The sequence below is a fragment of the Tursiops truncatus genome, chromosome 20, assembly GCF_011762595.2.
Source record: "Tursiops truncatus isolate mTurTru1 chromosome 20, mTurTru1.mat.Y, whole genome shotgun sequence".
In the NCBI taxonomy this organism is placed as follows: domain Eukaryota; kingdom Metazoa; phylum Chordata; class Mammalia; order Artiodactyla; family Delphinidae; genus Tursiops; species Tursiops truncatus.
Window position 1 is genome coordinate 47,811,023 of NC_047053.1, and position 25,889 is coordinate 47,836,911.

The following is a 25,889-nucleotide window of genomic DNA, read 5'->3' on the forward strand; positions in this document are numbered from 1 at the left end:
ACTGACGCACGTGGGTGGAGGTTCTTGGGCAGGTGCTTGGGGCCACTCGAGTCACAGGTCAGGTGGGTTCAGCTGTAATCCATGGTGGCTAAGTGTTGAAACAAGGGGCTGGTGTGTCAGGTTAGACAGAAATGTTCACAGCATTATTCATAATAGCTGAAAAGTGGAAATAACCCAAGTGCCCATCGACTGAAAGATGTGGTAAGTACACATGAATATTATTTGGCAATAAGAAAGAATGAAGTGCTGACACGTTGCAATATGGATGAACCTTGAAAATAGGCTAACTGGAAGAAGCCAGTCACAAAAGGCCACAGTGTTTCCGTTTCTGTGAAATGTCCCAAATGGGTAAATCCATAGGACAGAAAGCAGATTAGTGGTTTTCTGGGGGCTGAGAGGGGGAAACAGGGAGTGACTGCTAAAGGGGACAGGGCTTCTTTGGGGGTGATGAAAATGTGGAACTAGACAGAGGTAAGTGTTGCACAATTCTGTGAATGTACTAAAAAGTACTGAATTGTACATTTTAAAGTGGTAAAATTGTGTGGTATGTGAACTATACCTCAGAAATCGGGCAGTCTTATACTTCCTCCTCTAAAATTATACTTAAAGACAGAAAGGGCATGAGCAAGGGGGGAAAATATTTGCAAAGCATATACTTGACAAAGGACTTAAACTAGAAAATATCAAGAACTTTAAGTGTAGGTAGAATGGTGGTCCCCCCAAAATGCCCACATCTTAATCCCTGGAACCTGTGAATATGCTACATTAAATGGTAAGGACTTTGCAGGTGTAATTAAAGATTGAGATGAAATTATCCTGGATTATCCAGGTGGACCCTATCTAATCACATGCGCCCTTTAAAGTCAAGAATGCTCTGGGCTACCATGGGTCAGAGAGTGGTATAAAGGAAGAGGCAGGATTGATTCTCTGGGGTGAGAAGGACTCAACCCACCATTGCTGGATTTGAAGATGAAGGTGCCACGAGTCAGGATATGGAGCAGCCTCTAGAAGCTGAGGAGGACGTCTGGCTCAACCACAGGGACATGTGGACCTCACACCCATACACTCAGGAGACTGAATTCTGCCGACAACTTGCATGAGCAGGGGAGCACATTCTCCCCTGGAGCCTCCAGAGAAGAAGCTGCCCTGCTGACACCTAATTTAGCCCAGCTGACCGTGTCAAGTTTCTGACCTACAGAACTGTGACAGAATAAATGTGTTATTTTGAGCCACAGAGATTGTGGTAATTTGTTATGGTAGCAATTGGAAAAACAATGTACTTTGTAACTCAATAATAAGGTCAACAAATCCAAGTAAAAATGGGCAAGATACCTGAACAGACACTTCACCAGAGAAGATTTATGGGTGACAAGTCAAGTCCATGAAAGATGCTCGCCATCTTCAGTTGCAAATCAGACCTGCGAGATCCACTGTCACTGGAACAGCTGAAAATGAGCATACGGACCACACCAAGCGACAGCAAGGCTGGTAGGAGTGCAGTGTGTCACCCACTTTGGAAAACAGTTCGGTCACACACACACCCTCCATATGACCTGACCATATCACACTTGCGGTGTTTGCTCAAGAGAAATGAAAACATGTCCGTTCACAGACTGGTCCATGATTACATCGTCTTTATTCACAATAGTCAAAAACTGAAAACAATCCTTACATCCATGTAAATTTAATAAATGTGGCACCTCTAGCCAATGGAAAACTATTTGGCAATTAAAAAGCACACCACATGGATAAATCTCAAAGTAAGTAATTAATTAGACCAAAAGAAATACATGCTATATGATTCCATTTATATAAAATACCAGAAAATGTAAACTAGTCTATAGTGACCAAAAGCAGACCAGCTGTTGCCTGGGAACGGAGGTGTTGGGGGTAGCAGCTTAGTCTGCATAGCCCTTGGGCAGGGTCGGGGGGAGGGTGTATCTCCCACCACATGACTGACACCAGGCCTGGCTGGATGTTTTCCAGTCACCTTAGAGATGGGTGATACTAGGGTGTGAGGTGGGGACGTGAGGGTGCTGCTTTGAGCATGCACAGTACAGCACATATGCACACCCTGCCTGGGAACGTCCAGGGGCCCATCAAGGAAGGAGTCCTGCTTCTGTGTCAGGGCCTCTAGACACATCCTCCTTACCCTGAATCTCAGAAGGACCGGCAGAAGCTTGATTGCAAATGCCCCTTTTATTAAAAATAATTGCACTTCAGATTAAGGGATCCCCAAGTCCTGGGAATTCTGCCGAGTGTCTAGGCCCACTTGTCAGACTGGTGGACAGCCTCCACCCCTGTTGTCGGGGGCAGCTGCCCAGAAAGCAGTCTGCAGCGGCCCCCCAGCTCTGCTTTCATCAGGTCAGAGCCAGGACCTTGGGGTGCAGGTACCACCCCATACCAAGCACCACCTCTGCGTCACAGGCAGGCAGTGGTGACTGACATTGCATGCGTCACAGTGACAGGCTACAGAGAAGCAAATCTTCCAGTAAACAGGGCACCACCCCTCAGGGCACTGACCCGACTGGGATCTGGACAGAAGACTCAGAAGAGCTGCTGGCCCAGAGCCTGGGGGGCAGACTCACAAGCAGATCCGGGTGTGCAGGGATGTCAGTGACATGCGATTCGGGGTAAGTGCTCTGACCCAAGGCCCACATACCGCCGACTGAGGGTGCAGGTGCTGGGCTGCCGGGAGGTCTGTAAAGGAGCAGCACACCACTGGGCCCCAGATTAAGACCAACTGATGAGGAACTGCTCTCCCATCGTCAGCGAGACAGGGATGTCCAGGGTCTGGGGACAAGAAATAGGAAAATTTGCTTGGCAACAGAGGTGGGGCAGACAGCAGTCTGTGGACATGGGTGGACGGTGGACATGGGGTCTGACCTAGCCCTGGGAGTGTCTCGCTCTGTTCCCTCTGAGCACTCTTGGCAGTGGCCGCCTTAATTTGCTTTGGAAATGAGCTGCCCTCTAACCAGGGGCTGACAGTGTGGACACAGGCAGGGAAAAGATGTGAAGTGCGAGGGGACTGAACCTTCCCACTCCTCCCCGCAAGGATCAGTTCCTCTCCGCCCCTTGTAAGGCCTAAGTGTCCTCTCCCTTCTGGACAGGGAATCCCATGATGCCAGCTCAGCGGGCACCTCCCGCCCCCTCGCCCACCCTCAGGGACAGGCCTTCTGGCCTCAAATGTAGGCTCTCTTGCCTCCGTGTCAGGGCCGTAGGTGAAGTTGGATACAGAAACGCCATTGCAGACGACTTGCTGGGGGGCTGTGGCCACCCCCAGGACGGTCACCTTCCTCAGCTGCAGGCCAGCCCCCTCACTGCTCACGTGCACCAGCTGGTTCACGATGGTGTTCTGGCCGAAGCAGAGAGACAGGACCAGAGGTGTGAAAAGATGGCCTGGGCCAGGAAGCCCCACCAGGGCAGGGCCTCTGGACAGCAGATGGGGAGGGCAGGTCGGCAGCACACCCCGTGCAAACCCTAGGACACTGGCGCAGTGCAGGGAACTCCAGCCAAGGCAGTTGGCCTACAGGCTCTTCTCCCCTTCAGTCTGCTTGACCCAGGGACAGGTGGCCATCCCAGGACCCCAGGCCAGCTCCCCTCACCAAGTCAGGATAATCACCCCAAGACAGCCCCCAGCCTAGGCGGATCCCAGAACTCACGTTCGTGGCCAGGAAGATGACCTGCGTGTACGCCCCACGGTCCAGCACTCCTAGGCTCTCCCCATCGTCCCAGAACAGCTCCCCTCGGGCCTCCCCGCTTGCAGTCAGGGCCACAGCCAGGGCCATGGGCTTCTTGCGGGACTCTGTGGTTGTGAGGCCAGGGCCCTGGGAGGGGGTGGCCCCCGTCACTGTCCCAAACCTGGTGGAGGCCTCCAGACCCAGGCGTGAGGAGCACTAGGCTGGGACAGTGCCGTGCTAGAAGAAACCACGATCCGCAGGACAGCCCACGGCCGAGCGGCCTGGAGGCCCGTGGACACCTCAGAGGACGTTAGGCCCAAAGAGGTTTGCAGACTGACAGTTTTCTGAGAAAGGCCAATGAAGCAGGCCTCTCCTTCACCAGGCCCGGGAGCAAGTGAGTGCAAGGATGTATCCTGTCCTTCCCCAGCCCAGCTCATCCTCAACCCTCAGAAGGATCATCTCTGCCTGGGGGCAGACCCCCAATTGAACAGAGGCATGTGGGGTCCCAGCAACCCCAGGGCTGGACAAATAGGATCAGGGGCCCGGCCCAAGTACCTGCATGGGGATGATGTGCCCGGCCCGGAGGTGGAGGTTGATGGTGTCCAGTGGGGCGGACAGTGTCACCCACTGCCCCTCGCTGTGGATGGCAGACGTGAGGGGTGCAGGAGGTGGGAGGCTGCCAAAGGCCTCCACTGGCACCTGGAGGGGGATGTCATGTCACAAAGGGTCCTGGGCATTGCCAAGCTCCTGTGCTGTTGTCAGGAGCTGAGAGCAAAGATCTGGCCACATGGTGGGGACAGAGCATGCGAGGCCTGAGCCAGGGCTCGGGTAGGGCAGGTCAGAGGACGCAAGAAGGGGCAGGAGTTTGGGAGCAGAACTGGAGTCCCAGCTCAGCTCAGTGGCAAGTCACCCACTCAGCCTCGGTTTCTCCATCTGGAAAATGGGTCCTGTAAGGCTCACACAGGATGATGCTGATGGAGCACCCAGGTGAGGGCCCCTCATGTAGCCAGAACTCCTTTTTCACTCTGGTCCACACGGATGGTGCTGGAGGGAAGACCCGCTCCATCTCCCCCGTCCTCCCAAGTTTCAGGGCCCCAGGACTCACCGTCCGCAGGTCATACCACGTGCTGCGGGGAAAGTAGCCAGTGACCTCAACCTTCCCAGCCTTGAGCACCGGGGTGATGAGCAGAGCCTCCCCCCACAGGAGCTGGCGGTCCACTGTCCAGGTGCGGGGATCCTCGGGGAACCTTCAAACAGGAGGGATGGGCAGGGGGGCTTGGTGACCTCTGAGGTCAGTGGGCTCAAGGGACCCATGGGGAGGCGTGGACAGGAGCCAGAGGACCTGGGTTACATGTGGCAGGGCCGGTTCTGGCCAGCTTAAGTCAAGGCAGGAGCCAAGAATAACCTCTCCCTGCCCGACTACTTGGGCATGACCTGTTCACATTCCCTGTTTGCAAGTTGTGTTCTTGCCCACATGTCTATCTGGCTCTTACCCCTGGTCTGAGTTTCTGTACATTAGGGACAGTGACTGTCATTTTATTGATAATGTTTTCTCCCATTCGATTGCCTTGACAATCTATGTTCAGAGCAGTTTTAATATTTTTCTGCTTATATTCAAAGAAGTGTTACTTTTTTTTCCTAAATGAAACCTCCTTCCCTTTGCTTTTTTGCTTTTGATGCTTAGAAAGCCCTCTCCTGACAGGTCATAGAGAAGCATTCACTTCTGTTTTCCTGCAGCTTTTCTACAGCTTAATTTTTGTCATTTAACTACGTAATCATTTGGAACTTAGGTTTGTACAGATGAGTGGAAAATAAGTTGATTTTTGCAAATAGCTAACTAATTACCTTACTACTGGAGGATCCTTTAATCCTCTGATTCGAGGTGCCATTTTATGGTACGGTAACTTCTTACATATACTAAGTCCTACTTGGGGGATATCTATTGGATTTCTTTAGTGGTCTTGTCCCCTTAAGCCCCAGATGGATTCAATCATGATAGTCTTATAACTTGTTTTACCATCTGGGAGGCCTGGTCTGTACTCAGTGTTCATCCTGGGTTTTTCCATTATCCAGTGCTCCCTGCCCTGAGCTGGAATCTAACGGGTGGGAACTGGGGGTTCAGGGGGGCACCTCAGTGGGGAGTGCCCAGATTTTGCTGCAACCTCCTTCCTCTCTCAGTGCCCAGAACACCCCCTGCAGCAGGTTAGCTGCCCTGGGGTCAGTGGGCCGGAGGCCATCACTCCCAACCCAGGCACTCACTCCAAGAAAAGGGGCCGGGCCACGGTCTCGCCTCTGACGTGGGCCCCATGGAACAGCGTGTAGAGATAGGGCAGCAGCATGTAGCGCAGGGCAAAGGCCTTCCTCATGGCTTGCTGTGCCGTCTCGCTGAACCTGTACGGCTCCTGCGGCTGCAGTGGAGGGAGTGGAGGAAGCACCTGGGATCTAGGACCATGGACTCCGAGGTCCCCCCACCCCAGGAGACCCAGCACTTTGGGCCAGCCAGTGCTGGGCTCATTGGCACAGAAAGTGGCATTCCCCAGGGCACGGCCTCCCCTGCTGCCCCCGCCCTACCAGGCTGTTCAGGCCATTGTGGTTCCGCATGAAGGGGTAGAAGGCCCCCAGCTGGGTCCAGCGCACACACAGCTCCTCCGAAGTGTTGCCCAGGAAGCCACAGATGTCGGCCCCCACCAGGGGCACCCCCAGCAGATTGAAGAGCAGGATTTCTGGAGGGCAGAGTCAGATGGGCCTCCAGCTGCTACAGTAGGAGCAGTCTAGGGCCAAGGAGCCTGACAGACATGTCTGTTGAACTGGCTGGAGGCAAGGATCCCTCCCAAAGCCCCTCCCACCCAGCCCCCACCTGATGGTCAGTACACCAATGGCCACTGCACCTTGCACTTGTGGTCAGCAGAATGACAAGCCGCATCTGCTCCCTAGCTCGCAGGGTGGGCAGGGCAAACTAGACCCGTTAGGGCTGAATTGTATTTCCCTCCAAAGTAAGTTCTAGTCCTAACCCCTGGTTGCCATATTTGGAAATAGGGTCATTGAAGATGTAATCAGGTTGAGAAGAGGACGTTAGGGTGGACCCTAATTCACCATGACTGGTGACCTTATCAGAAGAGGGAACCAGGTACAGGAAGCACAGAGGGTCCCAAACAAAATGAACCCAAACAGACCTACACCAAGACATAATTAAAATGGCAAAAGTTAAAGAGGATTCTAAAGGCAGCAAGAGAAAAACAAAGTTAATTACAAGGGAACCCCATAAGGCTATCAGCTGCTTTCTCTACAGAAAGGTTGCAGGCCAGAAGGGAGTGGCAAGATACATTCAAAGTCCTGAAAGGGAAAAACCTGCAACCTAGGATACTCTACCCAGCAAGGTTATCATTTAGAATAGAAGGAAAGATAAAGAATTTCTCAGACAAGCAAAAACTAACAGAATACAGCAATGCTAAACCTATCCTAAAAGAAATACTGAAAGGTCTTCTCTAAATAGAAAAGAAGCAAGAATCTATAGGAAAAAGAAAATCACAATTGGAAAGTAAATCACCTAAGCCAGTACAAAGATTTAAAAAAAAATCAAAAATATTTTTGTGAAAGCAATGATAACTACAATGAACAGCAAAGGGATAAACATGAAAATGTAAGAGGACATCAAAATCATAATATGTGGGGGAGGGGAGTAATAAAATATAGATTTTTTTTTCAGAATGTGTTTGAGCCTGTATGGCTACAAGTCTAAAGCAAGTAGATATAGTAACAGGTTAACATACTTGAAAAACAGGTTACCACAAATCAAAAACATAAAATTGATTCACAAAAACCAAAAGAACACAAGGAAAATACAAAAGAAAACCATCAAACCATAAAAGAAACAAAAAAGAAATACAAAATCAAATGGAAAACAAGGTCTAAAATGGCAATAAACACATATCAATAATTACCTTCAATGTCAATGGACTAAACGCTCCAGTCAAAAGACACAGAGTGGCAGATTGGATAATAAAACAAGAGCCTACAAGGTGCTGCCTACAGGAGACCCACTTTAGGGCAAAGGACACACATAGCTTAAAAGTGAGAGGATGGAAAAAGATATTTCATGCAAATGGGAATGACAAGAAAGCGGGGGTAGCAATACTTGTATCAGACAAAACAGACTTTAAAACAAAGCCCATGCAACATTTTCAGAGATCTTGTTTTCTCATCAGTGACCCAGGTGTAACCAACTCTTTCTCACGTTACAGGTCATTGAGGCTTAGTATTTTAAACTAAGATGGGAATATAAAAATACAGAATTCTGACCCATGCATGAAATTTGCTAGCTACTGTTTTCTACTGTAGCTATTAGCTGCCATTTCTTTAGACGCTGTGCTACTAAAATTTCCTAGATGACAGGGTTCTCATTCCTCTGCTAATAGGAATCTTTAGAAACTTAAGTGGCAGGGGTGTGCATGTGGGCTATTATTCGCTCAGAGTTGAAGATGAGAGGGGGATGGTGCCCTTGACTGTAGTGTGGTTACCTGAAGTAACCACAGGTAACCTTGGACTGCACCATGCTAAAGGGCAATGGGATCTTTGATTGTCAAAGTGAACATTCAAAATGACTTTTATTAACAACAAAAAATGATTAAATATAATTCTGTATCTTCAAAAAAATAAAGGCCATAAAGAAAGATAAAGAAGCACACTATATAATGATAAAAGGATCAATATAAGAAGAGGATATTACACTCATTAACATATATGCACCCAGTATAGGCGCACCTAAATACATAAAACAAATACTAACAGACATAGAGAAATTGATGGGAATAAAAATAATAACACGAGGCTTTACCATCCCACTGACATCAATGGACAGATCTTCCAAACAGAAAATCAATATGACAACAGAGATCCTAAATGACACAATAAAACAGACTTAATATCTTCAGGACATTACATCCAAAAAAACCCCAGAATACACAGTCTTTTCAAGTACACATGGACTATTCTCTGGGATAGACTATATAAATACTAGGACATAAAACAAGCCTCAACAAATTTAAGAGGATAGAAATTATCTCAAACATCTTTTCTGACCACAACAGCATGAAACTGGAAATCAACCACAGAGAGAACAAATTACATGGAGACTAAACAACATGCTACTAAAAAAAAAAAAAACAAAAAAAAAAAACAAAAAATGGGCAGAAGACCTAAATAGACATTTCTCCAAAGAAGATATACAGACTGCCAACAAACACATGAAAGAATGCTCAACATCATTAATCATTACAGAAATGCAAATCAAAACTACAATGAGATATCATCTCACACTGGTCAGAATGGCCATCATCAAAAAATCTAGAAACAGTAAATGCTGGAGAAGATGTGGAGAAAAGGGAACACTCCTGCACTGCTGGTGGGAATGTGAACTGGTACAGCCACTATGGAGAACAGTATGGAGGTTCCTTAAAAAACTACAAATAGAACTACCATATGACCCAGCAATCCCACTACTGGGCATATACCCTGAGAAAACCATAATTCAAAAAGAGTCATGTACCAAAATGTTCATTGCAGCTCTATTTACAACAGCCCGGAGATGGAAACAACCTAAGTGTCCATCATCAGATGAATGGATAAAGAAGATATATACAATGGAATATTACTCAGCCATAAAAAGAAACGAAATTGAGCTATTTGTAATGAGGTGGATGGACCTAGAGTCTGTCATACAGAGTGAAGTAAGTCAGAAAGAGAATGACAAATACTGTATGCTAACACGTATATATGGAATTTAAGAAAAAAATGTCAAGAAGAACCTAGGGGTAAGACAGGAATAAAGACACAGACCTACTAGAGAATGGACTTGAGGATATGGGGAGAGGGAAGGGTAAGCTGTGACAAAGCGAGAGAGTGGCATGGACGTATATACACTACCAAACGTAAAATAGATAGCTAGTGGGAAGCAGCCGCATAGCACAGGGAGATCAGCTCGGTGCTTTGTGACCACCTAGACGTGTGGGATAGGGAGGGTGGGAGGGAGGGAGACACAAGAGGGAAGAGATATGGGAACATACGTATATGTATAACTGATTCACTTTGTTATAAAGCAGAAACTAACAACAAAAAAATCCCAATGGGTCAGTGATGAAAATCAAAGAGAAAAGTTAAAAATACTTTGAAACAAATGATAATGGAAATACAGCCAAACAAAATCTGTGGGATTCGGCAAAAGCAGTCCTTATGGAGAAGTTCATGATGATACAGGCCTTCCTCAAAAAAAAAAAACAAGAAAAATCTCAACCTAACCTACCACCTAAAAGAATTAGAAAAAGAAGAACAAACAAAACCTAAAGTTAGCAGAAGGAAGGAAATAATAAAGATCATAGAGGAAACAAATAAAATAGAGATTTTAAAAAAATAGAAAAAAAATCAATAAAACCAAGAGCTGGTTCTTTGAAAGGGTAAACAAAATTGACAACCCTCTGGCCAGGCTCACCAAGAAGAAAAGAGAGGACCCAAGTTAACAAAATAAGAAATGAAAGAGGAGAAATAACAACTGATACCACAGAAATATAAAAAACCATAAGAGAATACTATGAACAATTACATGCCAACAAACTGAACAACCTAGAAGAAATGGACAAGTTTCTAGATACATCCAGCCCACCAAAACTGAATCAAGAAGAAATAGATAATTTGAACAGACCAATCACTAGAAGTGATATAGAATCTGTAATTTAAAAAAACTCCCTGCAAACAAAAGCCCAAGACCACATGGCTTCACTGGTGAATTCTACCAAACATACAAAGAAGAACTAATACTGATCCTTCTCAAACTCTTCCAAAAGACTGAAAAGGACGGAACACTCGCAAAGTCATTCTATGAAGCCACCATCACCAAAACCAGACAGACACTACCAAAAAAAGAAAATTACAGGCCAAAATCTTTGATTAATATACAAAAATTCTCAACAAAATAAAAGCAAACTGAATCCAACAACACATAAAAAAAGATAATACACCACGATCAAGTTGGATTCGTCCCAGGGTTGCAAGGATGGTTCAGCATATGCAAATCAATGTGATACACCACATCAACAAAAGAAAAAAACCACATGATCATCTCAATAGATGCAGAAAAAGCATTTGATAAAATTCAACATCCATTCACAATAAAAACTCTTACCAAAATGGGTACAGAGGGAACATATCTCAACATAATAAAAGCCAACATAATACTCAATGGTGAAAAGCTGAAAGCCTTTCCACTAAAATCTGGAACAAGACAAGGATGCCCACTCTCACCATTTCTATTTAACATAGTATTGGCAATCCTAGCCACAGCAATCAGGCAAGAAAAAGAAATAAAATGTATCCAAATTAGAAAAGGTAAAATTGTAATTATATGCAGATGACATTGATACTATATATAGAAGACTCTGAAGACTCCACACAAAAACTACTAGAACTGATAAATAAAGCAAGGTAGCAGAATACAAGGTTAACATACAGAAATCTGTTATTTCTTTACACTAACAATGAAATAGCAGAAAGGGAGAGTAAAAAGACAATCCCTTTTAAAATCGCATCAAAAAAAATAAACTTTGGGGAATTCCCTGCTGATCCGGTGCTTAGGACTTGGCGCTTTCACTGCTGTGGGCCTGGGTTCAGTCGCTGGTTAAGGAACTAAGATCCCACAAAGCCACACAGCACAGCCAAAAGGTAAAAAATAAAATACTTCAGAAGAAACCTGACCAAGGAGGTGAAAGACTTATATGCTGAGAACTACAAAACATTGATAAAGGACAATGAAGATGATTCAAAGAAATGGAAAGATATCCCATGCTCTTGGATTGGAAGAATTAATATTGTTAAAACGGCCATACTACCCAAAGCAATCTACAGATTTAATGCAATCCCTATCAAATTACTCATGACATTTTTCAAAGAACTAGAGCAAATAATCCTAAAATATATATGGAACCACAAAAGATCCAGAATTGCCAAAACAACCCTGAGGAAAAAGAACAAAACTGGAGGCACAACCCTCCCAGACTTCAGACAATACTACAAATCTACAGTAATCAAAACGGTGTGGTACTGGCACAAAACAGACATATGGATTAATGGAACAGAACAGAGAGCCCAGCAACAAACCCACACACCTATGGTCAAGTAATCTTCAACAAAGGAGGCAAGAGTATACAATGGAGAAAAGACAGTCTGTTCAGTAAGTGTTGTTGGGAAAGCTGGACAGCTGCATGTAAATCAATGAAGTTAGAACACTCCCTCACACCACACACAAAAATAAGCTCAAGGGCTTCCCTGGTGGCGCAGTGGTTGGGAGTCCGCCTGCCGATGCAGGGGACGCGGGTTTGTGCCCCAGTCTGGGAAGATCCCGCATGCCGCAGAGTGGCTGGGCCTGTGAGCCGTGGCCGCTGGGCCTGCGCGTCCGGAGCCTGTGCTCCGCAGCAGGAGAGGCCACAACAGTGAGAGGCCCGCGTACCGCCAAAAAAAAAAAAAAAAAAAAAGCTCAAAATGGCCTAGAGACTTAAATATAAGACATGAGAGCACAAAACTCCTAGAAGAGAACATAGGCAAAACATTCTCTGACATAAATCATAGCAGTGTTTTCTTAGGTCAGTCTCCCAAGGCTATAGATATAAAAGCAAAAATAAACAAATGGGACCTAATTAAACTTATAAGATTTTGGACAGCAAAGGAAACCATAAGCAAAATGAAAAGACAACCTATGGACTGGGAGAAAATATTTGCAAATGATGTGACTGACAAGGGCTTAATTTCTAAAATATGCAAACAGCTCATACAGCTCAACATCAAAAAAACAAACAACCCAGTCAAAAAATGGGCAGAAGACCTAAAAAGACATTTCTCTAAAGAAGATGTACAGATGGCCAATAGGCACATGAAAAGATGCTCAACATCACTAATTAGGAGAGAAATGCAAGATCAAAACTACAATAAGGGACTTCCCTGGTGGCACAGTGGATAAAAATCTGCCTGCCAATTCAGGGGACACAGGTTCGATCCCTGGTCTGGGAAGATCCCACATGCCACGGAGCACCTAAGCCTGTGCGCCGCAACTACTGAAGCCTGCGTGCCACAACTACTGAAGGCTGCGCGCCTTGAGCCCATGCTCCACAAAAGAGTAGCCACCGCAAGTAGAAGCCCATGCACTGCAATGAAGAGTAGCCCCCGCTTGCCACTAGAGAAAGCACGCGAACAGCAACAGAGACCTAACACAGCCAAAAATAAATACAATTAAATCTTGAAAAACTACAATGAGGTATTACCTCACACCAGTCAGAATAGCTATCATTAAAAAGTCTACAAATAATAAATGTTGGAGAAGTTGCGGAGAAAATGCAACCCTCCTACACTGTTGGTGGGAATGTAAAATGGTGCAGCCATTATGGACAACAGTATGGAGGTTCCTTAAGAAACTAAAAATAGAGTTGCCATGTGACCCACTCCTGGGCATATATCTGGACAAAACTATAATTCAAAAAGATACATGCACTCCAATGTTCATAGGAGTGCTATTCACAATAGCCAAGACATGGAAACAACCTAAATGTCCATTGACAGATGAATGGATAAAGATGTGGTACATATATACAATGGAATATTACTCAGCCATAAGAAAGAATGAAAATAATGCCATTTGCAGCAACATGGATGGACCTAAAGATTATTATACTAAGTAAAGTTAGAGACAAATGCCATATGATATCAGGTATATGTGGAATCTAAAATATGATACAAATGAACTTATTTACGAAACAGAAACAGACTCACAGACGTGGAAAACAAATTTATGGTTACCAAAGGGGAAAGGGGGTGGGGGAGGGATAAATCAGGAGCTTGGGATTAGCAGATACACACCACTAAATATAAAATAGATAAACAATAAGGTCCTACTGTATAGCCCAGGGAACTATATTAAAAAAGAAAAGAGGAGGAAAAACACCATGTGAAGACAAGGACACAGGAAAAAGACCGAGAGATGACAAAGGCAGAGGTTAGAGTGACACAGCCTCAAACCAAGGAGGGCCAAGGACTGCTGGCAACCACCAAGAGCTGGAAGAAGCAAGGAGGGATTCTGTCTAGAGTCTCAGAGAGGGCAAGGCCTTGCCGACACCGTGATCAGACTTCCAGTCTGAGAATAAGTTTGTTGTTTTTAAATCACCTGGGGTGTGGTACATCGTTACAGCAGAGGGTCAGTGAGTCCCCTGAGTTGCTGAAGGGTCAGACAGCTTCCAGAGCATCTGGGCCCCGTGCCAATCCCACCACCGCTGGGCAGGACTAGAGGCTGCTGGGCTACCCTCTCCTCGTCTCCTCGGGAGCCAGGACCCAGACTGGAAGCCCAATGGGCAGGATGGGGCGCAGCCTGGGGCTGTGAGCAGTGCTGGTCTGGGTCACAGCAGGTCCTGGGAGCTGCACAGCCTTATTTTAGCTTGGTAACAACAGCTCACACCAGAACTGAAACCCAAGAACTAGGCAGGTGGACACAAAGCCCAGGAATCCGGCTCTGGGGTGGATTGGCCTGCATGTGCTCAGGCTCGACCCACCATGCTGGCCCCAGGGTGAAAATCAGAGCCGGTCGGCACCCGTGGGCAGAGCCAGCAGCCACTTTGTGAAGGAGGAATGGACTTCTCACCCGAGAGCTCAGCTCGGCAGGACATCCCTGTGGCCCGAGGCTCTGTAGATGCATCGCACATGGAAGCAAGCCTGCGACTATGAAAGCACTTCCAGGCCGGGGGTTTGGTGGAGGCTCTTTTCAGCTGTGACCTCTGGGGTCACCTCTATCCCCTTCCCCAGGGCTCCTGAGCCATCCCTGGGCCTAAGATCTGTCTGTAGCATCAGAGCTCTTGGAACAAAAATCAAAATTTTCTTTGCAGGGTGGAGCCAGGCATTGAGACAAGAGGGGTGGGGGCACCCTTTGGACTGAGCTCAGATGCTATTTCATGCAGCTCAGAATGTGGTCACCAGAAGGGACATTCTGATGTTAGCATGAATCCGAGATGGGGACATTGGAAGAGGGGCACCACAGGTGAGTCCAATGGCACATGAGTTGGCGACGGGCCCCATGCCACTGCAGCAGCATCTCTCTGAGGACCCAGCTCTGGGCAAACACGCCCGGAGAAGGGCCCACCCTCACCTCCTTGCACCCCTCCTGACAGGTGTGCTCACCTGGCACGGAGTACGAAAGCTGCTCCCAGCTGCTCCACACATCCCCTGTCCAGTGGCCGGCGTACTGGCCGTGGCCGGCAAAGGTGGAGCGAGAGATCACAAAGGGGCGCATGCCCCGAGCCTTTACCAGAGCCCTGGGTGGAGCAGGGGCACAGAGAGCTGCGTTGAGCAGGGTCACCAGGAGCCCCACCACTGCCCACAAGAGTGCCTGGCAGTGCAGCAGGAAGGACAAGCTGGGAGCAAGGAGTTGGCTTGCTGAGGTCACCGCCACTGTCTGCCAGGCAGTCAGCCCTGCCACCTGACTTACCCTCGAAGATGCACGTGTCACGGGGAGGACAAACTCAAGGGGGCCAGAGGCCCTGGTCAGCCCTGGCCTCTCTGTCTCGTCACCATGCCCTTCCTCTGAGGCACCAGGCATGGAGCTGGGGTGGGGGGCGGGGGTGGGATGTAGGGATGGCTAGGGCCTCCTCCTCTCCTTCCTGCACCCTGGCCCCTCACCTGTGGGAGGCGAAGGCTTCGGTCAGGCCGTACAGGTTGTGCAGGTCGTAGTGCGTGGACAGGAACTGGTGGCTGGAGGCGCAGATGGTGGCTGCCCGGAGGGTCCCGCCAACCACCCCTGGAGGAGAGGGGGCTGTTTCCTTGGAGCCTCCTCCTGGCAGGCTGGTGCCCCCCACATCTTGAGAGACCCCTTGGGACACGGGGTGCGTCCCTGTACAGTCTCCACTTCTCCAAGGACAGGACAAGGCGATGCCGCAGGCTGTGGTCTGCACACCCAGACTTCATGTCTGCCTGCTCCTAACCACTTTTTTTTCCCTGTCCGACTGCCAAAGCCTGAAATACCCCCTCTGAAGGGTCTAGCCTCAGCTGCACATGCCCAGTCAGCATCACGTGGCTGGGGTCTCCCCACATGAACCTTACTCCCAGGGCACCCCTTGCCTTTCCCGGGCTGGCCGCTGCCCATCAGCTTCTCAGAAACCAGAGCTTTGAGTCTCCCAGACCAGAGAAGGAAATCCCTGATTTGAGCCATTAAATCCCCAGCCGACTAGTGCTGGGGGGCCGGCAGGTGGAGGCAGCTCACCTGGCACGTAGGGCGGGTTCTCCAGGTTGCTGTTGGGGCAGCCATCCACTGAGCCCCTCACAAAATTGGATGGCTCGTTCATGTCCTGCAAGAGAGGCCCTGGGGGTGGGTGCCCTGCCTGGTACAGAGAGTGGGGCCGGTCCCTGAGGCCACCGGACACCCAAGGGTGGGGCCACACTCACGATCCACATGCCGTCAAAGGGCACCTGGGCGTGGAACTCGGCCACCATGTCCTGCCACCAGTCAAGGGCCTCGGGGTTGGTGAAGTCAGGGAAGGCGGTGAGTCCGGGCCACACCTGGACGAAAGGCCAGAGGGGAGACAGGGCCCCTGGAGCCTGCACGGAGGCCCTGTCTGTCCTGACTGCAGGCAGAGCCGTAGCCTCACTCATCTAACCCAGGGATGGGTGGACTGCAAGGGGAGGAGCACGGGGAGAGGCCCCAGAATCTGCACTGCTGGGAGCCTTGCCAGCCTCCCCTCAGGCTCGACCCCCTTCCTCCTGGTTCTGGGCCTGCCCCACCCACCGGGAAGGCCTGGGAACCATCAGGAAGCCCCTGGGGGCCCAGAGGATGTGGAGGACCCCAAGGCCTCCGCAAGCATCTGTGGAGCTTGTTTCTGAGCTGCCCGCAAACAAGGGCCCCTGACAAAAGGATTCAGGGTGGTCTTCCTTGTCAGGGGCCACTGTCACCCCCAGCTGTCACTGCCGCCCCCCCTGCAGCCCCACTGCCCAGGGACCCCTGCTTTCTCCCCCTCGCCCCCCAGGCCCTGCTGTACCTGCCCAATCAGCGGCTGCCCAGTCTCATTGGTGATGAAGACCCCCCGCCTCAGACCCTCGTCGTAGGGTCGATAGGTCCCGGCAGGGCTGGAGCTGCTGATGGCAGGATCCTGGGGAGAGAAACCAGTCAGAATGAGAGAGAAATGCCCAAAGCCTCGGCACCCATCGCTGGGAAAACGGGAAAATGCTCTCGATAAACGTTAACGAGGCACAGGTGGATGTGCCCTGGATGCGCCAACGCGCTGCGTGTGCGTGGACGTGCACGTGACCCCGCCCCCATTGCCAAAAAGGGCGCACCTGGATGCAGGCGTTACTTTTGCTTTAAGGGCCCAGAGTTTCACAAACGTTCTACAGGGAGCGTTTATTTCATTTTGAATAAGAAAAGAAAAGGTCTGCGTCTGCCCTCCCCGCTCCCTGCTCTGAGTGGACCTGGATGCTGCTGCCTTCAGAGGGGCTGCAGGGATGGAAATGACCATCAGCCCAATTCCAAACGGATTTCCTCTCCTGAGGGGTTGTCTTGGCTCCCCCTCCCCTCCTCCGGCCCCCCAGCTGTACCAGACCCTGAATCACACCCCTCTGGCTGCAGGGACTGGCCCAGGGAAGTGTGTCTGTCTGCTGAGCCACTCAGATCCTGCCCTCCTTCCCACAAGCTGACTGCAGGGAGGCAGGGCCAGGAGTCTCACGGAACTTCTGGGGTTCCAGCCGCCCTGGCACACAGCTCCACCCGGCCCTTGCTTTAAGCTGTTCAAGTAACCTACAGCCGTAAGGATCCTGAGCCACAGACAGATGTCTCCAGGGACATGACTGGATAGCAGGAGTCAAGTCTATAAACCTGATATTCCCTCGATATCAAAGACCCTCAGAAACATTCTGTGACCATGGCCACCATGAGGACTGAAAGTTGGAGCCACCAGACACTGGGACCCTCTCCTTCCAAAAGAGCCTGCTTCCTGTGGCACAAGAGGGGAGGAGGCACTCACAACAATCATGATGTACCGCCGGCCACTTTGGTGGAGCTCCTGCACCATGGCCGGGAAGTCCCCAAAGCCGTCCTTGTTGAAAGTGAAGTCCCGCCTGGCGTCCATGTAGTCCAGGTCATTCCACTGGACGTCCTGCAGCCACAGCACAGGGTGGTCGGGACCCAGGCTCGTTGCCCCCGCCCCACCCTGGGGGCCCCAGGCCCTTCCCCGGCACTCACCAGGGGGAAGTGTGCCCTGGTCATGTTCTCCACAACCTGGCGGGTGATGGCGGTGGAGGAGTAGCCCCAGCGGCACAGGTGGAAGCCCAGGCCCCAGTACGGTGGCATGAATGGGTAGCCTGGGAGCCAAGGCGACCGTGAGCGGGCAGGAGGGGCTGGGGAGGGAGGGGCCAGGGGCTAGGGCCAGGGAGAGGCCTACCCACGATGTCCAGGTACTGCCGCACCACGCTCTTGGGCTCCGGACCCAGGAAGATGTACACATCCAGGATCCCGCCTGTCGACCTCCAGCTGAGGGCCGGGCTGGGCTGCAGGACCACATCTGGGGGAAGCAGCCCTGGGGCTCAGAGACAAATACTCACCCCCCTTGCCCAGGGCCTTCGGCACTGCACCAATGGGCCAAACCACCGCTGGAGAGGCGGGGTCCTCCCACAGGGAGCTTGGGGGCCCTGGGACAGTCACTCTGAGCCCAGCTTGCTGAGATCCTTGGAGCAGGACAGGAAGACGCTGAGCAGCTGGGCCTGGGGCCCCTTTTTTTGGCCTCAGCCCCACCCCACCCAGGTCAGAGGTCCCAGAGCCCACCTTAGAAGCACTGAAGGACAGAGCTGGCAGAGGCCACAGCCCAATGGTCATTTCTCGGAACAGTGTACAAGACCCGACCCCCTGCCTCCTCCTCTACCTCCAGTCTGTCAGATAGGTGCAGAGAGCCCCAGCCCCCTCTACGAAGGAGGGGGTGTGGCTGCACCAGGGAAACCCTGGCCGGCAGCTCAGAAGCAGAACTGGCTGGGGGATGTGGAGGGCCCCAGTACCCCCTTGCTTACCCATGGCATTGCTGTTCAGCAGGAAGACCCCGTGAGCTAAACCGCCATCCTCCAGGCCCAGGTAGAAAGGGTGAGATCCATATAGGTTCACGTCGGGCTGGGACACGGCAGACACCCTGCTTTACGTCCTGGCCCATGAAGCCCCTCCGATCGCACACCCCTCCCTGGCCGCCCCTTTACCGTAGGGGCGACGTCCCTGTTCCAGAGAGTGACCTTGGTCCAATTGGTGCTGAGCATCAGGGGCCCGAGGTGTTCGGCGAGGCCCGTGATGTGCTGGGACGGCAGGGAGGTGGACAGCTGCAGAAACTGGTCGGCGAAGAACAGGGGGGCCACTGTGGTGTTCAGCCTGCCAGGAAGAGACCAGGTGGCCTCGCACAAGAAGCCAATGGCCCCATGAGCCCTGACCACAAGCAAGTGCTGGGCAAGGGCTGCCCAAAACCCTTACAGTCCTGGGAGTCGTGGCCCTGAGCACCTCCCAGGAGGGCCAAACTGCTCCCAGGCATCGTGGAGCTGCCCAGCCAGGGGCAGTTAGGGTGCCCCGAGGTTCCATGGGATCAAGAGGAAGGCAAAAACCACGTACAGGGCCCCTCTCTGCATGGCAGACGCATCCCGGCTAATTTCATGGGACAAGTTCCTGCCGCACCCCACCAGCCCGTGTTAAGACTTTGCTCACCTGCCTGTGGGTGTCTGTGCGTGTTCAAGACCAAGATCTGATAAAATGCTTAAAAAACTTCTCTCCAAACTCCGCTTGCAGGTCATCTTCTCAGAGAGGCCCCCCAGCTGCAGAGCCAGCCCACACCCTGCATCTGCACAGCCCGTTTCTACCTCCCTCTGCTATGTCAGTCCTGCTAGCAGGTCCACAACACCCGGCCAAAAAATGAACAGGCCACAAAAGAAAGAAATGCACTTCACAAGGCAAGTGCTCTGAAGATTTGGGCAAGTCCAAGGTCCCTCCTTCTGAGCGTGTAGCAGAGTTCGGTGCAGAGCAGGGCCTTGTCAGCCAGCACATATTCGTGTAGGACTATGTGGGCAAAGTGCATGGGATGCGTCCTGGGAAAGGTGCTTGCACAGCCCAGCGTCAGGGCCAGCGGGCAGCCGCGGCAAAACTGCTGACCCCGTGGCTGGGGGTATGGGCGGGCGCTTCTGGGCCAGAGCGACACCGAACACTTGGACTCACAGCCACAGCGTTTGAGTCTAAAAGATGCTTCGGTGCATCTAATACCTGGGGGGTGGGCTGGGGGGAGGTGAGGGCGAGACCAAGCAACACCCTTATCCTCTCCACAAATACCCCTGAGCTCTGCTGTGGGTCAGAACTGCTCTAGGAGCTGGCGGTTCAGGAGGGAACAGGAAAGGCTCCTGCCTCAGGCAGATGGCAGCCATGGTCCAAGCAAAGGTAAGGTCCCGTGGGGGCACACAAACCCCGGAGGGACATGGAGCAGAGTGGCCGACAGCACGGACGCTTGGGCTGGGCTCCGTCACCTGCCAGCAAGCACCTGGACTCTCTATGTTTGTCTCTCCATCTGTAAAGTGGGGATAATAACAGCGCCTACGTCCCAGTTGTTATGAGGATTGGACGAGTTAATCACTGCAATGCCTGATATACTGATGTGTAGTATGTGATAAATAAACAAGAATAAAGCAGGCTTGGGGTTGCTGCCTGGAGTGGGGTTGCCACTTTAGACTGGACCAGGGTTTCTCAGCTGAGGCACTACTGACATTTGGGCCGATCGCTCCGTGTTCTGGGCCGGCCTGTGCATTGTAGGGTGTTTAGCAGTATCCCAGCACCCTAACGCCCAGTGGTGACAACCAAAAATGTCTCCAGCTGTTGCCAAATGTCCCTTCTGAGAACGGGCCTTTGAGGGCTCGGGGTGGAGGGAACAGCAAGCACCAGGGCCCTGCGGGGCAAGGAACAGCCAGGAGGCCAGAGCAGGAGGGTGGACTACAAAAGGGTCAGGGACGATGCCCTACAGCTCCCTAACCCTCCCAGCAGATAGTGGGCACAGAAACTGGGCACTCACAGCACCCGTCCATCCAGCTTCCGCCGCACGATCACCCCGAAGGGCTCCTCTGAGAACTCGACGCTGTAGAGCGTGGACGGCGCCTGGCTGCGGACACGTGGGGTCTCCAAGGGCACCTCATAGCGCTGGTTGGTGGGATCTTTGATCTAGAGGACGAGAGCAGTGTCATGAGGCCCTTGGTGGCTGGCTGCCCTGCACACCTGTCCACTCCATCCTTCACCTTCCAGAGAAGCAAGGCGTCAGTTCAAGTCTCAGGGTGGCCGCACACAGCGTGTGGACAGATTGGTCCACATACCTAAGCCTGTTTCCTCGTCTATAGAGCCAGGAGAGCACCTCCTGTGGGGTGTGCCAGGTAAGACACAGGAAATCTGGATTTCAGATAAACAATTTTTTTAGTATAAATACATCTCAGATATTGCACGGGACATGCTTACACTAAAAAAAAAACTAATTCCTGGGTTATCTGAAATTCATATTTGTATTTTTATTTGCTGAATCTGGCAACATTTTTCCACCTGGCATATCTAGTCACAGGGTGAACGGGAAAACATAATTAGAACACCCAGCCCTTGTCTGGTACATAGTCATCACTCAGTAACCCACGGCTGCCATCAGTTACTTTGTTAAAATAACAGGGCCGTACTGAATTACGTACTTCAGCCTCTCTCACCTTTGTGTCTGCACATTCATTCAGTTGACAACTTTTTACTGAGCACCTAATATGTGCCAGGCACTGTTCCAGGGGCTGGGAAGCAGCAGGGAATAAACCAGACAAGAGGCCCTGCCCTCAGTGGCTGGGATCCCACTGCCCACTGCCTGGAACCGTCCCCCTTCCTCCCTCTCCACCTTTCCCCTTCCTGACTCCTACTTTATGTCCCAGCTGGGATGTCACTTCCTGGGGGCGACCTAACCTCCCACCACCTTGCCCTGAGCCCTGTCCCCTAGAACATGTTGTAGAACCTCCTAGTGACTGTCTTAGCGGCCCACTGTTCCCTGAGCATAGGCACTGTGTCTGCTCACACCCAGACTCCAGGTGAGGGCATAATACACGTCTGTGCGTAAACAAACACCCCGTAGAGTCTGTCTTTATCCACTGTCCACACACTCTCTGCCCCTGCCCAGCCCCCGCCCGCCCACCGTGAAGTGGAGCCGGCTCTCAGTCTCCACCAGCACGTCCAGCCGCAAGGTCATGATGTCCTTGGGGAAGAAGGTCGGGGTGGCACGGATCAGGGTGGCCGTGTAGCCCGTCTTGGTGGTGGTCAGGTTCTCCAGCCTGTAACTGGGATAGTTGGGAGGGAAGAAGCACCAGGGCTGCCCCATCTGGGTGCCCGGAGGCCACCTTGCAGGCATGTAGCAGCAGCCCCGGGCCTCACACTGCTCCTGGGTGATGGCCTTGTCTGGGGCGCAGTCGAAGCGGCTGTCGGGGGGCAGGTCGCACTGTGTGGGTGTTGCCCTCTGGTTGCCGTGGCGCCGTGGGACAGGCTGGGGCCCTTGGCCGCTGGCTCTGGGCTGGCGAGCTGGGTAAATCTCCTCTTGGGAGAAGCTGTGCAGCTCTTGGGGGACCACGTCGAAGTCATGAAGCAGGATGTGCCCCAGGATGGCCAAGGAGACTAGGGCGCAGACCCCCAGCAAGGGGCAGGAACGGGGTGGCCACCTCATCATGTGTGGGCAGCGGGCCCAGGAGGCCTGCAGACAGAAGAACCAGGCTCAAAGGGACGGCAGCAGGGAGTGGCCGGGGCCTCAGGAGACTCTCAAAGCAGCTTCCAGACATGAACTTGTGGCCAGCCCAGCAGCGCACAGGCTAGAAGTGAGGTCTGGTGAGGAAGCAGGGCAGACCTGGGGGAGGGAGGAAAAAGGAAAAGGAGAGAAAAGTCCCAAACAGGGAGTTGCAGAATCCTGTGCATTGTGAAGTCTTCTAATATGTTACAAATAAACGCATCTAGAATGTCTGTAAAAATAACCTAATAACACACAAAGACCCACGTGATAGATCAAGTGGAACAAACAAGTTCCCACAGTAGATAAGTCCCGCTCCCGTATGAAGACTGGCCGAGGTGAGTCTTGGCCAGTGGGGTGGAAGTGTTCCCTCCTTCTGTCCCTCTTGGGCTGACCAGGACGTGGATACAGCCTGTGAGGGGTCTTGGGCACTGCAGCCCAGGTCAACACTCAGGGACAGCCAAGCACAGAAGAAAAAGCCTGGCCCCCAGGACTGGGCAGGCGGAGCCCCTCCCCGCCCCTGCAGTCAGGCTCGTGTGGGGTCTGGTTCTGGGTCTCTGTCACAGCAGCTGCACTGGAGCCTCACTCTGGTTACTTTGGTACTAAGACTGTTCTTACCTGTGTCTTGATTATCTGTATGTTCTAAATATTTTATAGGGAACATTGCTGGTCCAGCTCCTCCAAGGAGCAGCACACACTGATATGGGACTAAATATGCAAGGATTTTATTAGGGGGGTCCTTTTTATCTGTCTGAGAGAAACTGGGGAGGTTGCCAGAGAGGGTTGAGAGCACCAACACACCCGTGCAGGTCTGACCCCGTGGGAGGGCGGTGTGGATTCAAGAGCCCCAGACTGCCATGTAGGTTAGGGAAGCTTGGGCAAGGCCACAGGGTTGGGATTCCTTGAGCCAAAGTTGGCCATTAGAGGGGTCCAGGTCTCCCAGAAGCGGCCTGCCCTAGCGTTAAGGGCCGCGAGGCAGCCCCTCGCAGGAAATGCAGTGATGATTTCAGAGCACGGCGGCTGAGCCTGTCAGTGAAGCTCCCTGTGGTGGGAGGTCTGTGAGCTGCATTCTCATGGCCTCCAGAAACATGCAGGTGTTGGGGAAATGTCACACGCCAGGCAGAAGTGCGCCCAGGTCACTGAGAGAGTCCAAGCCTGTCACAGACACACACCGGTCACCTGGAACATTCTGGCCACCATGGGTCACCAGTACGTTAGATGCAAGAGTGAACTGTTTTCATTCACAACACTTATGACACCAAAAGCGTGGAGCTTTTTCTCAGCAACCAATTTTCCCATTCTCTGGACACCAGCTGGGTGTCCAGCAATTCAATTCAATTCTGACATGAACTCCCAGAGTTAGTGCAGACCCCACAGGTTGTGGGCTCAGTCCCACAAGACTTCCCCCACTTCTGACACTAACCACAACTCCCAGGTTGTCACCGGCTCTTCTGACCAAGCCACTATCAATTCCGGGGTTCACACAGCACCCCTCACCTCCTCAGGTTCAACAACTGGCTAGAACAACTCACAGAACTCACTTACTGTTACCTGTATATTATAAAGGATACAACTCAGGAACAACCAGAGGGCAAGGTATGGGGAAGGGGTGCTGAGCTTCTATGCCCTCTCTGGGCTGGCCACCCTCTGAGCACCAAAATGTGTTCACAAGCTTGGAAGCTCTCCAAACCCCAACTAGTTTAGGGTTTCATTATGTAGGGCATGAACGATGAAATCACTGAGCGCTGGTGACTAACTTAATCACCAGTCCCCTCTCTTAATCAAGAGCTTCCGGCCCAGAGGAAGCCCAGGAGAAAGTTCCCACCCTCGAATCCTGCCTTGGTCCTTCTGGGGACTAGCCCCCATTCTGAAGCTATCTACAAGCCCCCAGTCATCTCATTAGCATATAAAAGACACTCTTACCACCCCCAAGATTCCAGGGTTTTTAGAAGTTGTGTGCCAGGGACTGGAGACAAAGACTAATATCTCTTTTTTTATACCACATAGTGTCCCAGCTTCACCTGACCCTGCCAGACACATTTGTGATCATAATGACTCAGAAACTAAGGAACTCAGAGTGGAGTCCAGGGGTCCTCACTTGGGAGCTCTTGGGCAATGACCTCAGCCCTTCCCACCCAGACTTCAGAAGCTGCAGAGGTGTCCAGAAGCACGGCCAGGGCAGCACCCCATGCCCTTCCCTGCTTCCAGTTTACAGACAGGGAAGAGAGCCTAGAAAGGGGAAGAGATCCTAAAATGGGGAAGAGCCACACTCACAGCGCTTGACAATTTAGAGAGAAAACGGGGAAGAACTGAAGGTCAGTAGATCAAGTGGCACTGCTGACCCAGTGGGTCGGTCACCCCGCCTTCAGGTAAGTGTCTCAGAACTGCTGCTTCCCCAGGCCACGGTGGTGGTGTAGACAAGCTGGGTTCAAAGCCCAGCTCCACCACCGGCAGAGGGAAGTAAAGGGTTCTCAACCTCCTGTGCCTCAGCTTCCTCCCTGTGAACGGGGGCAAGCGCAGCCTTCCTCGCCCAGCTCGGGGGCAGTGAGTGGGAACCGTGGAGTTTCCGGGGTCCCCGATGTTACTGGGGTCACTGTCGTTACTGCTGCCTCCTGCCGCGCGCGGCCGTGGCACGGTGTGCTCAACTTCTCCAGTAGGAAAGCACTGACCAATCCCTCTATCGTTCGACCCCTCCCATTTCGGGCGTCACGACTGCCCGCACCCGCCAAGCCTCCACTCTGTGGGGTTGCCGCAGACCTCCCCTGCCCCGCCGTTCGCTGGGACCACTGCAGCCCGGGTCCAGCAGTCAGGTCGGCTCACCTCCGCGCACGCGCGCCCGGCCCCCTGCTCACCTCCGCGCACGCGCGCCCGGCCCCCTACTCACCTCCGCGCACGCACGCCCGGCCCGTAGCAGCAACTTCAGGATCCAGCGCCCACCAGAGCAGCGGCGGCGGGTCACGTGACAGACCCCTGCGCAGGCGCCTTTAGTGAGTGCTCGCCTCGGGGATGCGCCCTCTGGTGGCGGGGCGCTTGGTGGCGTCCTCGCCCTCCTTGGGCCTCGGCGTCCCTGGAACGTGGGAGGGGCTCAGGGGGCGCGCACCTTGCAGGGGAGAGCTCTGGGGGAGAGGCGGGGCCTCGTCTTTTGGGGTCGCAGAGGGCGCTACGCCCCCGCATGAGCGAACCCTCAGCATCCTGGAGCCCGCCAGGCCGCCCGCCGAGGCACGGCTCTGCGAATCTAGCACCCAGACGACAAAATAGCGAAAATTTGAAAGCAACTTAAAGTTCTTCTGAAAAGGAAAACATTGTCATAACCCATAAAATGACTGTCATGAAAATGTGCAATGACAAGGAACTTTTCGTACACAAAGTCTCATGTTAAGGCGAGCAAGCTTAAAAAAAAAAGGGG

At 51.7% G+C, this 25,889-nt stretch overlaps 1 protein-coding gene across 6 annotated transcripts; it reads right to left on the reverse strand.

Annotated features, from left to right (window-relative positions):
• Nucleotides 1-1,617: 1,617 nt before the first annotated feature.
• Nucleotides 1,618-25,504, reverse strand: GAA (alpha glucosidase). 6 transcript variants are annotated; one of them, XM_033846726.2, is made up of 20 exons: nucleotides 25,368-25,504; nucleotides 21,905-22,603; nucleotides 20,768-20,913; nucleotides 18,930-19,095; nucleotides 18,750-18,846; nucleotides 18,131-18,250; nucleotides 17,932-18,050; nucleotides 17,714-17,845; nucleotides 16,733-16,843; nucleotides 16,143-16,256; nucleotides 15,961-16,045; nucleotides 15,381-15,498; nucleotides 14,883-15,016; nucleotides 6,252-6,403; nucleotides 5,940-6,088; nucleotides 4,786-4,927; nucleotides 4,236-4,379; nucleotides 3,663-3,827; nucleotides 3,203-3,355; nucleotides 1,618-2,793 (listed from the first exon to the last, which is right to left on the reverse strand). In XM_033846726.2, exons 2-20 carry the CDS (start codon nucleotides 22,427-22,429, stop codon nucleotides 2,734-2,736), a joined length of 2,832 nt encoding a protein of 943 aa, XP_033702617.1. In that variant the 5' UTR covers nucleotides 22,430-22,603; nucleotides 25,368-25,504; the 3' UTR covers nucleotides 1,618-2,733. The 6 variants fall into 6 exon arrangements, with proteins under 6 accessions (XP_033702617.1, XP_073653864.1, XP_073653865.1 ...); XM_073797763.1 differs by lacking the exon at nucleotides 25,368-25,504 and adding an exon at nucleotides 25,336-25,354; XM_073797764.1 differs by lacking the exon at nucleotides 25,368-25,504 and adding an exon at nucleotides 25,304-25,321.
• Nucleotides 25,505-25,889: the final 385 nt, after the last annotated feature.